At 46.4% G+C, this 12,302-nt stretch overlaps 2 protein-coding genes across 2 annotated transcripts; one reads left to right on the top strand and one right to left on the bottom strand.

Annotated features, from left to right (window-relative positions):
* Window positions 1-56: 56 nt before the first annotated feature.
* IPP (intracisternal A particle-promoted polypeptide) lies at window positions 57-7,356 on the top strand. Its single transcript, XM_027649116.1, has 8 exons — window positions 57-371; window positions 455-886; window positions 1,197-1,352; window positions 2,098-2,265; window positions 3,030-3,167; window positions 3,493-3,615; window positions 4,241-4,461; window positions 5,568-7,356. The coding sequence occupies exons 1-8, from the start codon at window positions 68-70 to the stop codon at window positions 5,790-5,792; spliced, it is 1,767 nt and encodes a 588-aa protein (XP_027504917.1). The 5' UTR covers window positions 57-67; the 3' UTR covers window positions 5,793-7,356.
* Window positions 7,357-9,282: 1,926 nt separating this feature from the next.
* On the bottom strand, window positions 9,283-11,773 carry TMEM69 (transmembrane protein 69). Its single transcript, XM_027649117.1, has 3 exons — window positions 11,583-11,773; window positions 10,941-11,003; window positions 9,283-10,330 (listed from the first exon to the last, which is right to left on the bottom strand). The coding sequence occupies exons 2-3, from the start codon at window positions 10,983-10,985 to the stop codon at window positions 9,614-9,616; spliced, it is 762 nt and encodes a 253-aa protein (XP_027504918.1). The 5' UTR covers window positions 10,986-11,003; window positions 11,583-11,773; the 3' UTR covers window positions 9,283-9,613.
* Window positions 11,774-12,302: the final 529 nt, after the last annotated feature.

Raw genomic sequence — 12,302 nt, 5'->3', positions numbered from 1 at the left:
GGGCCGGAGGTGTCGGTGCCGCCGCAGCAGCAGCAGAAGCAGAAGCAGCAGCAGCAGCAGCTCCGCGATGGCGGCGAGCGCCGGGGCGGGCAAGGGCAGCGCCAGCCCCAGCTCCTGCTCCAGCTCCGAGCGCCACGCCCGCCTCCTCCTGGCCCAGATCAACCGGCTGCGCGCCGGGCAGTGCTTCTGCGACGTGCGGCTGGAGGTGGGCCCGGAGGCGTTCGCCGTGCACCGCCTGGTGCTGGCGGCCAGCAGCCCCTACTTCGCGGCGCTGTTCGCGGGCGGCATGAAGGAGACCGGGCGGGACGTGGTGCGGATCGCGGGCGTGGAGGCGGGCACCTTCCACACGCTGCTCGACTTCATCTACACAGGTGAGCGCTGTGGCGGGGGCTCGGGGCGGGCGCCCCGCGGCCTCAGGCTGGAGCGGGGCCCCGCTGTGGTTTGGTGCCCGCAGGGGTGGTGAGCATCGCGGAGCACAACGTCCAGGAGCTCATCGTCGCCGCCGACATGCTGCAGCTCACCGAGGTGGTGGAGCTCTGCTGCGAGTTCCTCAAGGGGCAGATCGACCCGCTGAACTGCATCGGCCTCTTCCAGTTCTCCGAGCAGATCGCCTGTCACGACCTGATGGAGTTCACCGAGAGCTACATCCACGCGCACTTCCTGGAGGTGCAGGGCGGGGAGGAGTTCCTGGCGCTCACCAAGGAGCAGCTCGTGAAGATCCTGCGGAGTGAGGACCTGAGCATCGAGGACGAGTACCAGGTGTTCATAGCGGCCATGCAGTGGATTCTGAAGGATGTGGGGAAAAGAAAGAAATACGTCGTAGAAGTGCTGGAGCCTGTTCGATTCCCTCTGCTGCCGGCACAGAGGCTGTTAAAATACATAGAAAGTAAGTGAAAGAAGGAAAGAAAGGATATCATGTGAGCAAGCCATGTGTTTTTTGGAGTTACTGGGCTTTGATGGACTTTTTTTTTACATTAATAGCATGATGAGCAAAAATACTTATAGCAAAAGAGTTCTATTTTTTAACAAATAAGCACAGCTTGCTTTAAAAACTTGACTTTTGAAAAAACCATATAAAAGTAGGCAACCTTGATTTGTCTGCTGTTTCAGGGAAAGCTATTCATTTTTCTACAGCTGAGTTGCTTACTGCCTCTAACTTTTCACTGTGCCTTTTTTATTCTGCTTATTTCCTCAAGGTATTCCAGATTTCAGTCTTCGGGTGGCTCTGCAAACTCTGTTGAAAGAATATTGTGAAGTCTCTAAATCTCCCAAAGAGAACAAGGTCAGCAGTTTTCTGCAGGCTTCCAAAGGTCGTCCCCGGAGGAAAGCCAGGAAGTACCTTTATGCAGTAGGTTAGAATGTGGCTGTTTGAACCTTGTAAAACAAATGAAGTAGTATCTCGTGTTACAGTACTGAAGAGATACTGGATTTTTTTTTTTTTATCAAAGTATATAAAGATAGCAAAATGTTTTATCATGGCCGAGTTACCACGTTAGCTGGTTTCTGCTTAGAATTGCACAGAAGTCCAGCATTCGTGTTTCTTGTCATTATGACATGGCATTCAAAGCCCAGATTTGCTGTCTAAAAGTAATTTGCCTTGGGTGGAAAGCTGCAAATCAGCAGAGGATTTACCCAGGGTTCACTGCTGGAATGGTACATGCAAATCCACTGCACCCTTTGTTCTTCTGAGCGCTGTAGTTTTCTCTGTCCAGGATACTTTGGTTCATGTGATGGGGTACTTGAAATTGTAAGTTTTCAGCAAAGCTTTATATTGGAAGGGAACTTGTTTGTTTCATCCTGTGGGAAGTAGCACCGACTTGGATAGCAAAGGCTGTTGGCTGATCTCTGTGTTTTACTGAAAACATGAATTCTAATATTTGTAGCATTATGGCGTCAGCTCAGCACAATTTCCATGACCCTCAAGCCAACCTGTCCTTCTTGTGGGCTGAAGAAAACCAAGCTATTGTCAAAACCCAGTTCCTACTAAAAGTGGCTAAATGGCTGTTACTGTAATTTTTTTGCAGTGGTTTAGTTTTAGGAGCATGGGGATGAGCAAGAAGCTGTTACTCAGCCGTGGTCTTTCCACTTACTTTCCAGGTGGGTACAACAGACTGCAGGGAGGACGCTGGAGTGACAGCAGAGCCCTCAGCTGTGTGGAGCGATTTGACACTTTCAGCCACTACTGGACCACAGTGTCCTCTCTCCACCAGGCCCGGAGCGGGCTGGGGGTGGCTGTGGTGGGAGGAATGGTCTATGCCATTGGAGGTAACAGCTGAAATATGCTTTCTTTGTTACATGGATACTAGAGAACTCATGGATGGGGTTTTTTTTTAATTATTCTTCCTGTAAGTGGTTCTGAAGAACCCAGCAGTAGATAGTACAACTTTTAGGTATAATTGGGGTTCCTTCATTCTCTGCCTTGGTTCTCTACCGTCACTGCTCTGTGAATGTCTGTTTGGGCTTCTGTGTTGGCCAGTTTTTGCTAAGCTGCTCTCCCCTCATGGTGTAGCAACTCAGAGGTTACCATACGGCTTTGCATACCCCCACTAATGGAATTCCTTGTCTCACTTGTAGTCTGGCAGAAGCCCATAGCATAAAAGGCAGTAGCACAGGACAGACCACTTGTGGTCTGCCTGCCTGGAAAGGCTCGTTATGTGTGTTTGCACAAGGATGTGATGAGTAGCTCTACTAGCCCATCACTCAAGAATGCATATGTAGACTGGTTTTGTCACCTCAGAACACATTCTTTGGTCCTGAAAACCCTGGCAGTTGTGCTGCAGAGTAAAAGATGTGCAGCACTGTGGTTGTTCATCCCTCTGATGTTTTCAGTAACGTTTCAGGGAACTGTTGATGAAAGCGGTTCCTAGTGGTTATTCAGTTCTGGGTATAAACAATGCTTTTGCTACGTTGGCTGTTTGGCTGAAAGATGGATCTTGTATTCAAATGTTGCCTGTCCTGGAAGGAGTTGAAGAATGTTTCCATATCTGCAAAACGTTTCCCCCATCTCTGTTCTTGCTCTTATTATGCAGGTGAGGACAACTCGATGATTTTCGACTGTACGGAATGTTATGACCCTGTTACGAAGCAGTGGACAACTGTGGCTTCCATGAACCATCCCCGCTGTGCACTGGGAGTGTGCACGTGCTATGGTGCTATCTATGCTTTGGGTAAGTTCTCTTTTTTTTTTTTTCCCCTAGGTGAAGTTAATTTTAAAGGTTCATGGAACCTGCAAAGCGATTTGATCTTAAATGTTACGTCTTGGTGATGCAAATTTGCAAACTTAGGTTTTGAAAACCAGCTGTGTCCATAAGCATTAATATACCAAATCTTTGTGGATTAGTTATTGTTTAGTTGTAACTTATGTCCACTGTAGACTGACTGCATGCTGGTTTCAGAATTTGTCCTGGAACAGTGCACTGTATGCTAAACATGCAGCTAAAACACACAACTTCATGCCATTAAATTCTTTCCTGTGTTTGCTGTTATTTGCAGGAGGTTGGGTTGGAGCAGAGATCGGCAATACAATTGAAAGATTTGATCCTGAAGAAAATTGTTGGGATGTGGTGGGAAGCATGGCTATGCCCCGTTACTGCTTTGGGTGTTGTGAAATGCAAGGTGTGTATTGTTAAGTTTGTATCCATAAATAGTTCCAACAGCTGTTGGATTTTGAAGCTTTATTTTTCAGTCATGAATTCTTACCATTGTCTTGTACCGAGCTGTCAGCTGCACGTGTTTGTGCTTCGCTTGTTTGCTCTTCTAGTACCATATTTCTAATTCTACAGAACTCAACGACTATAAAGTTCTCTCTTGTCTTCTGCCTTTTATCTCATGAAAACAGTTTTTCCTGATACTGCTTTTATTTACCTTCCATATTTGGGTTTGTCTGTGTTTCTTTGCGACAATCTGAAGAGCTGCTACAGGTTATTTTAAGACAGACATGTCTAAAGACTTGGTAAATAAATGTGCCTGTTAAGTATTTGATTCAGGCCTGGTCAGCATTTGCAACCTTCTGAATTCCTTCCCCTGCACTTAATTAATTTTTGCTCTCATCAGAGCTTCCAGTGTTCAAGCCTCAAGTTACTCATGCAAAAGCTTTACGTATGCTGCTACTGAACAAAAGGAGGTTTTTCTGTCACTCTTCAGCCATCTTAACGTCAGGCTGAAACCTTTGTTGTGACAGTCATTTTCTGTCTTTCTTTGTACCATGAAACCTAAGAGAGGAGAAATTCTGTTCCTGCAGGTTTGATTTACGTTGTTGGTGGTGTCAGCAGCGAAGGAGTGGAGCTCCGCTCTGTCGAAGTCTACGACCCGATATCCAAACGTTGGTCTGAGCTCGCTCCCATGGGCACCCGCAGAGCGTATCTTGGTGTGGCTGCTCTCAACGATTGCATCTACGCCGTGGGAGGCTCGAGTGAATCTCAGGATGCACTTGCTAGTGTAGAAAGATACTCATTCGAAGAGGTATAGTAGAGTCCGTTCCCTTCCTAAATGCAGATTGCATCAGGTTTGTGTAAGGTGCTGTAGAGGTAGCCTGCTTCCTTTCTTTAAAAAGAAAAAGCTGGAAATTCCATTTCACTGCTGGCTGGTGATCTTGAGTGAAACAAAGCTTTGGTGATCTCACAGTCTATCCTAACTATTTCTGGTTTAACCATGCACAGATATACTGTAGGTTAGTAAATACTTGCTAGGGTTAAGGTGAGAGGATAGATTCCTCCTCTTCAATAGAAAGGTCAATAATTTGAATAGAGAGAAAAAACTCACTGAAAAGTTGAAGATCTTTCTTCTGCATCAAAATGGTGTTTCAGGATGACCAAAGTAAGATAAGAAATTGTTCCTGTTACTGCTTATGTTTCTATGATGCTGTTTAGAAGAGTAGCTACTGTTAAAAGCAGAACATAATCCAGTGTGCCAATCTGCTTGCTTTTTGAATTCAATCTAGTTTTCCTTATTTCCCACCTCAAACTGTACCAGGTGGGGGTTGGTCTCTTCTCTCAGGCACTCAGCAATAGGACAAGGGGGCACGGGCTTAAGCTCCGCCAGGGGAAATTTAAGTTGGATATCAGGAGAAAATTCTTTACAGAGAGAGTAATCAGGCATTGGAATGGGCTGCCCAGAGAGGTGGTGGATTCACCATCCCTGGAGATTTTTAAACACAGATTGGATGTGGCACTGAGTGCCATGATCTAGTAAATGGACTGGATTTGGACCAAGGGTTGGACTCAATGATCTCGGAGGTCTTTTCCAACCCAATCGATTCTATGATTCTATGATTCTCTCTTTTGGAGGCAGACTGCATCTTGCAGTGACTGAAGAAAGGGAGGGGCATTGTGTACAGACAGTATGGGATCTGCTCTTTAGTGACTAACACGATTTGGACCCCTTGTGAAAGTGTTGTCATTCCTGGCTTCATAGTCCTCTTGGTACTGTACACAATACCATATTGGAGCCTGTGAGGTGCATACATAGTGTTCTTTGGATATGTTTCAGCCTTTAAGCTTTAAAAATTATTTTATCAGAATCAGGGCTTGCCCTAAAACTACTTGTTGACTCTTTCACCCTCTCATTAGGAAAAGTGGGTCGAAGTTGCTCCGATGAAGATCCCAAGAGCTGGTGTGTGTGTTGTGGCTGTGAATGGACTCCTCTATGCCTTGGGAGGCCGAGCTCCCAGTCCTGATTTTGCTGCTCCGGTAACCTCTGACTCTGTGGAAGTTTATAACCCTCATATGGACAGTTGGACCGAAATTGCCAACATGATCACCAGCCGCTGTGAAGGAGGTGTGGCCGTGCTGTAAAACACAAAGAAGAAAACTCACTGAAGGAATGAATAAATCTGTCTCCTCAGATCTCCGGTTTCATAGGCCAGAAACCTTTTTTAACACAGGAGCTGCAGCGGAAAATTAGATCAGGGGGATTTTCCTGAGCCAAAGGAAAAGCCCTTCAAAGTAAATTGGCTTATCCAGTGTCTGTCTTGGGAAGTATTCTGTTAGGAGTAGGAATGCCTCTTATAACTGGATTAAGCTCACTGAAATAAATGGTGAATTTGCCCCGTAAAAATCTGAAGAAATAATTCCAGCACATCAGAGACATTAATCAGGTTGTTAACTCTGTCAGGTGCACCCAAGCTGGCATTTTAGCTGCCCTTGCAGTCTGGAAGGGGGTTACTATGGACAGCAAGGAGTTACCTGGAGATAAGACCAGGTGGGCAATTTGGATGGCATTAGTTGTCTTTTTCTGGTGGAAAACAAGGAAGAGAAGGTAACAGGGGGGAAGCTTGGTGTCTCTACTTATGACCTTGATACGTTTGAGCCTCTTTTCTGCACCTGGACATTAAATATGAATTGGATATTTACTTTCTGGCTACTCCACTCACTTGGATGGTGAGTGGCTGAGAATTTCCTTTTTGGAAGGTTATCCTTACAGTTCTAATAATGTCATTCCACTTCAGCATTGGCTTTTCTTCTCAGTGGTATCAGCTATGACAGTGGAGCTCCTTTTTGTGTAAGCTCTGATCAATTTTAAATGGAAATGCTATTCATTAGATTTGCTGTTCTCTTTAGGACTGCTCTTAGTAAAAAAAATTAGGGAAAGCCTTTTGCCCCCATTTTGTTTCCCCACAGTTAAATGTGCTTTTACCCTGTGTGACACATGCTGAGACTTGGCATTGGAGTATTTGCTGTTCTACAAGGCACACAATTCACCTTCACTGTATCTTGTGCCTCTTCCAAATTTGAGCCAGTGGAGCTTTCTGTGATAGAATTAGCTGCACTCAGCATTAAAGTGATGCTATCAGTGTGCTCTTGAGGAGTTTGTATTTAGCTTGGATACATCTAGTAGAACAATACTACTAGGAGTTTGGAGTTTTTTCTAGATTCATTCAATTAACAAATTTGATGTTGCTTTTTGCACACTTGTGATTGCATTTTCTGCACAGCTGGGGATGATTTGGATGGAGCCTGAAGTGAGGCTGCTTGAACTTTGATAGACAGTGTTATTCTGGAACACAAAACCACAAGTGGAATGTCACTGAACAGGAAGCCTGCACTGTGTAGACAAAGGAGCATTCATGCTGTCTAGGTCAATATCCCCTGTGTAAAAGTAACTAATTAATACAGGAATCAAATCCTCCAAGGTGAGTGCTGCAGGTACCTTAAGAATCTAGGTTTTAAAATCTGACATAGGGTTGGGCTAAAACATGCTACATGATGGAGAGTTTCTTTCTCTGATTGTTCTATAATCTTGTATGTGCTTTTACTTCAGAGGATTTCTTATATGTCTGAATTAATGTCTATTTTTTTCAAGTATAAGCTTGTATTAAACAGCATTTCATAATAAAATGTGTTTTCAGAACTGAGTGTGGAATGCTCTTGAATAGCTTGATACAATGAGTTGTATCACTGCCACTTTCATATAATAGGTCCTTTTTTCTTTTTATTGAAACCCCTATTTTCCAGTAGAACTGTTTGAATGGTGCAAGTAACACCTTTCTGCAGTAAAACATTCATGTCTCTTCTCAGTGTAAAATCACTCAGACTTCCTGGGAGTCTGGCTGCCTTGCCAGCTCTATTCAGCCCTCTGTGGGATGAAATTACAGGTAATATTTCTTGGGCATTCTTCTTTACATTTCAGGGTCTCTTGTGGAACCATTGGAGGAACATTACCTTTGCTGTATTTTATTAGTTTGGGAACTAGGAGTTCACTTCTGATCCCTACCCATAAACTTCCTGGTTTAGTGGAGCTTGAGGGAGCCTGCAGCTGTGTGGAGTTACCTTCTCCAGGTTCTGTAGCTGATTCCATCATGTTTGAATGGAACTTGGAAGCTGATTGATTATGGTCTCTGATACTCAGCACCTCTTTTACTGAATCAAGCCAAAGGCAGGACTCTACTCCGGATCCATCTTAAACAATGACATGTGTAAGGAAGAAAGAACAGAAAAAAAAACATTTTAGTTCGTAAACTCAATTTTATTTCCTTTATATTCAGAGAGCAATCAAGTATATTTTTGTTTCAGAGGGATGATGCTGTTAACATGCAAAAGTTGACAGGTTGCAAAAGTGAGAGGCTGGTGTACAGAGCTGCTGTTTCAGCAATATCATACAAGATGGCTCTATCTCCAGGACAGGCAGGCTTCTTAAACCTCTGTTCTTTGCAGAATGAACAAAGTTGAAGTGACAATATGTGCTTTATTCCGGGTAGAACAACAGAGATTAGTGATTTAAACAACTACGAGGATCATCTGGTCCTAAAACCATGTGTGGGCATCACTTTTCAGCTTTCTTGCATATTATACTGTACTTAAAGACTTACAATTAAAAGCTTACAATAAATATGCTCACATACAATTTCATAGCTTTCTGGAGGTACCTGAGACTAGAGAAGAGAATCCACGTGACTTCTTTCACTAAATGATGTGTTAGGAAGACTGAAGTACAAAGGCCATCTGCTTCTGCAGGGGTTTCAGTAACAGGCCCATCATGGAGGGTTTGCAGACTACAAATCCATCTGTACCTGTTCTGGGTGCTCAAATATACAGTTTCTTAGGAAGGACAAGACACAGACTACTTTAAATCCCCTTAACTAATCCCTCAGTGCCAGCACTGGAGTCCTCGTGTCCTACTGTACATCTGTCTGTGTGTATAACATCAGTTTGCAGTGCTTTAATTTAGGAGTGTGCCAGATCTTCATGGCTGTGTTGCATGCAGCTTCCTTTGCTGGCAGCCCTAACTCCAAACAAAACCTCAGAGCAGGTGGCCCACATATCCTTTTTTATTTCAGTAAGCCTGAGCAGGAAGTTGACCTTCTGTCTTCTCTGGTGCCTTGTCAAAGATAGAAAGCTTCCCCCTTCAGCTTTCCCCACTCCAGCACAGCAACTGAATGACACAAATTAGGTGAGTGCTGACCTTGGCTTGCCCTGCAAACAAACCTCACCTGTCCTTCCTTACTGACTCTGCACTGAGCACTTCCTCACACAGCATCCCTGGAAGTGTCCAGGCTGGATGGAGCTCTGAGCAGCCTGGTCTAGTGGAAGGTGTCCCTGTCCACAGCAGGGGGGTTGGAATGAGATGATCTTTAAGATCCCTTCCAACCCAAATGATTCTGTGATTTTCAGCACCTTTCTCAGGTGAAATAGGAGTCTTGTTCCAGAACACAGGAACTGAACGTGGATGTGCTTGTGCACAGTTCTCTGCTGCTGCTGCTTTAAACACCAAACTACAACTGCTTTCACCTTTGTTACTGTTTATGACCACACAGTTGTCCTCCCCACCTCAGAACATGATCACACATTATAGTTAAACCAGATACTTTAATAGTTCAGCCTACAGCAATTCATACCCACATCATTTTGAATCTCCATTTGAAATTCCTATGACAGCAATATCTCTTTAAAGAGTGATTCCTCGTTCTATGGATAAGGACAGACTCCCATTTGCCTTGGAAGTCATTGCTATTTGCAATCCTTCCCTCCTAAAGTCAGTAGGAAAATCAAGTTTGCTTTGAGAGTAAGCATCTTGATCCCTGCCATCATCACTTATAAGCACAAATCAGTTCTTTATTTCTCCTGGAACTCCATGCAAATACCTTACAGGCAGGCAATATCTTTTCCCTATCGATTTATTATTTTGTGTTCTGCCATTTATTTCTGCCTTCAAGTCTCTGCACCTCGAAAATGAGCTTCAGTGCTGCAGTGGCCAACAGGGACAACACCATCACCACAGTTCCCCACACCCTCAGTCTTTTAAACCCCCTCGGGTAAGGGGGAAGAAGGGCAATGTCATAATGCAGCGCTATCCCCAAGGCCATCACCAGCATCACTGCTCCCAAGGTGGCATCCTTGAAGAGCAAGGCCTGCCAGGCAAGCACAGGAGGAACGACACCATTAGCCAGGTTCAGCCAGTCTGGCTTGGCTGGGCTGTTTTCCGGAAGGGCAAAGCCCCACCTCATTCCCCCCAGGAAAGAGGCTGTCACAGCACCATATGTGACCTGAACAAAGGCCACCTCGGGGTAGTAGGTGCCCTGGATGACCATGGCCAGAGGTGCCATCACAAAGGGAACCAGCCCCCCCAGGCTCAGGTAAAGGGCCGGCTTGGGAACGTCCTTCAGGGACTCCTTGCTTTTTTCGGATTCTGTCTCAGATTCTGGAGGCTTTTTCTTCTTGGAGACGGGGAGAGAGGTGTGGAAAGCCTGGAGCTGGGTTGCATAAACTGATGCTGGTTTGAGGCTTGGAGGTCTTGAGAGAGGACACACATCCCTCCGGAGCCAGAGGCCGAGGGAAGACCAAGTTGTCTTATTCTTTGCACGGAGCAGCAGCCTGGGACCCGTTAACTTCTGGAGCTGCAAGCATAAAACTTGTCCTGAGCACCACACAGTGCAGGCTTACAGACCTGCAGTTACCTCAGCCACCTATGGAACATTGCACCAAGTGGTTTTCCAGGTCAGGTCACATCACAGCTGTCCCTCCTCTTGGATTTCAGGTGTTTTTAACTGAACTAACCGAGGTACCCCATGCAGCTGATGAAGAGCAACTGGGCTCTCCAGAGTGAGTAAGAAAACCCTCACTCACTGCAAAAGGTTTGTACACCCACCCATCTTTCCCCACACACCTGCATTCTTTAGGTACTTTTAAGATATATCAGTCCCTTTCAGAACAAAAAGGAAAAATAATTTCCTGCAGAAGCAGGACAAGGTCACCCCAGCAACTAACTACTATCCCCTCACTGCCCTATCAAAAAGTGAGAGGAAAAACGACCTTGAGACAATAAAATTTCATTTTATAAAAGAAACAGCTTTGCCAAAAGGTGCTGTAGGAACCAGGAGCTCTCCCAGAAGAGCTGACTGATAAAACAACTGAAAGCCACCTTTTTTTTCAAAGCTGCAGTTCATATCTTTTCCTATTTTACTTCTAAATAAAAACAGAGAGCAAAGAAAGGCTTCAGTAACTTACTCTGAAAGATGTGTGGAAGCAGCATCGTTGTATGAGAGGAAACATATTTGTTTTATCAACGTCCTAAAACCAGAAAAATTCGGGAGAAGGTCTGAAACTGATGAATAGGTGAGTTTGTCTTATGTCCAAAGTCTGCACTTATCAGATGCTTACAGACTCTTACAGGTGTATTTTTAAGAAATATATATATGTTTCTTAATTTCTCCTGGAACTCCACGCAAATACCTCATTGGCAGATAATATCTTTTCCCTATTGATTTATTAGTTTTTGTTCTGCAATTTATTGCTGCCTTCATTTCTCTGTTCCTCTAAAAAAAGCTATAACATATATAATATATGTACTCAATCAGTACTTGCCCACTACAGAATACTTCGTTTCAGGCAGCTTTATGAACTGAAGCGGTAAAGTTTTAATAACTGTTGCAAGAACAATTTCTGGTTAATGAACGGAGTATCAGGGAATAGGCGACAGCTTCCCCTTCACGGATCGTCTCCTTTTCAAGGGATAAATGGCTGCGCACAGCTGATAAAAGAGCAATTCCTCACATGAGGAAAAAGCGATCTTTAACAAAAGGAGTGGAAAGGCCATCCCATCCCATCCCATCCCAAGCTGCAGGTAAGCTCCCTGCGGACGACACTCACCGGGAAAGGCAGTTCCCAGTTCTGCTGCTCCGGGGAAGGCCGGCGGCTCCGCACGGCCAAAGTCCCCGCACAGAAAGAAAGGAGAGAGGAGAAGCCTTATATCCTGGAAAAAAGAAGGAGCCCCGCTGCCCAAGGGCACCGGGCTGGAGTCGCCCGCCACTGCCGCCCCCCGCCCGCTCCTCCTGAGGTGGCTTCCGGTGTCCCAGGAAGCGCTCCGGCGGCGCCCGGCGCTCTGCGTTGCCCGTCCGGGCGGGAACGGGAGCGGCCTATCGTGTTCCGCCGGCCCGAGGAAGGTCCAACCTGAGCCAAGGGCAGCAGCGCCACTGGCTCTCAGCCCAAGGGCCGCGGTCGGTCTGGCAGAGGAGCAACAGGGGCTTCTGCCGCCCGGGGGGTTGCGGGGCGGTGCGGCCTCTCCTCCTTTCTAAGCTCCGGCATCTCGGCAGCGGACGAGCCTCCCACAAGCGGACTACAGATCCCAGCCTGCCCCACGGCGCGTCGCCCGGCCGTTCTGTGCGCCGGGGGGGGCGCGTGGCCTTCTGGGACGCGTAGTCTGGGGCGGCTTCCGACAGGCGGCGGCGAGGGCGGCGCGCGGGCACCGCCTGTGATTGGCGGGGCGGGGGGGGGGCGGCACGGGGGGGGGGGGGGGGGGGGGGGTGCAGGGCGGGGCGTGTCCCTTCCGCGTGCTCGGCCCCGCCCCGCGCGCGCGCCGGCCCCGCCCCC

Source organism: Corapipo altera, unplaced genomic scaffold (assembly GCF_003945725.1).
Source record: "Corapipo altera isolate COAL_440 unplaced genomic scaffold, ASM394572v1 112, whole genome shotgun sequence".
Classification (NCBI taxonomy): Eukaryota; Metazoa; Chordata; class Aves; order Passeriformes; family Pipridae; genus Corapipo; species Corapipo altera.
This window is presented reverse-complemented; position numbering and strand designations above follow the sequence as displayed.

Coding starts and splice junctions, on each gene's coding strand:
- IPP (XM_027649116.1), top strand. CDS start 68: ATGGCGGCGAGCGCCGGGGCGGGCAAGGGCAGCGCCAGCCCCAGCTCC. Junction 3,168..3,492: donor TGGTGCTATCTATGCTTTGG/GTAAGTTCTCTT, acceptor TGTTATTTGCAG/GAGGTTGGGTTGGAGCAGAG. Junction 4,462..5,567: donor AAAGATACTCATTCGAAGAG/GTATAGTAGAGT, acceptor CCCTCTCATTAG/GAAAAGTGGGTCGAAGTTGC.
- TMEM69 (XM_027649117.1), bottom strand. CDS start 10,985: ATGTTTCCTCTCATACAACGATGCTGCTTCCACACATCTTTCAGA. Junction 10,331..10,940: donor GCTTCCACACATCTTTCAGA/GTAAGTTACTGA, acceptor TTATGCTTGCAG/CTCCAGAAGTTAACGGGTCC.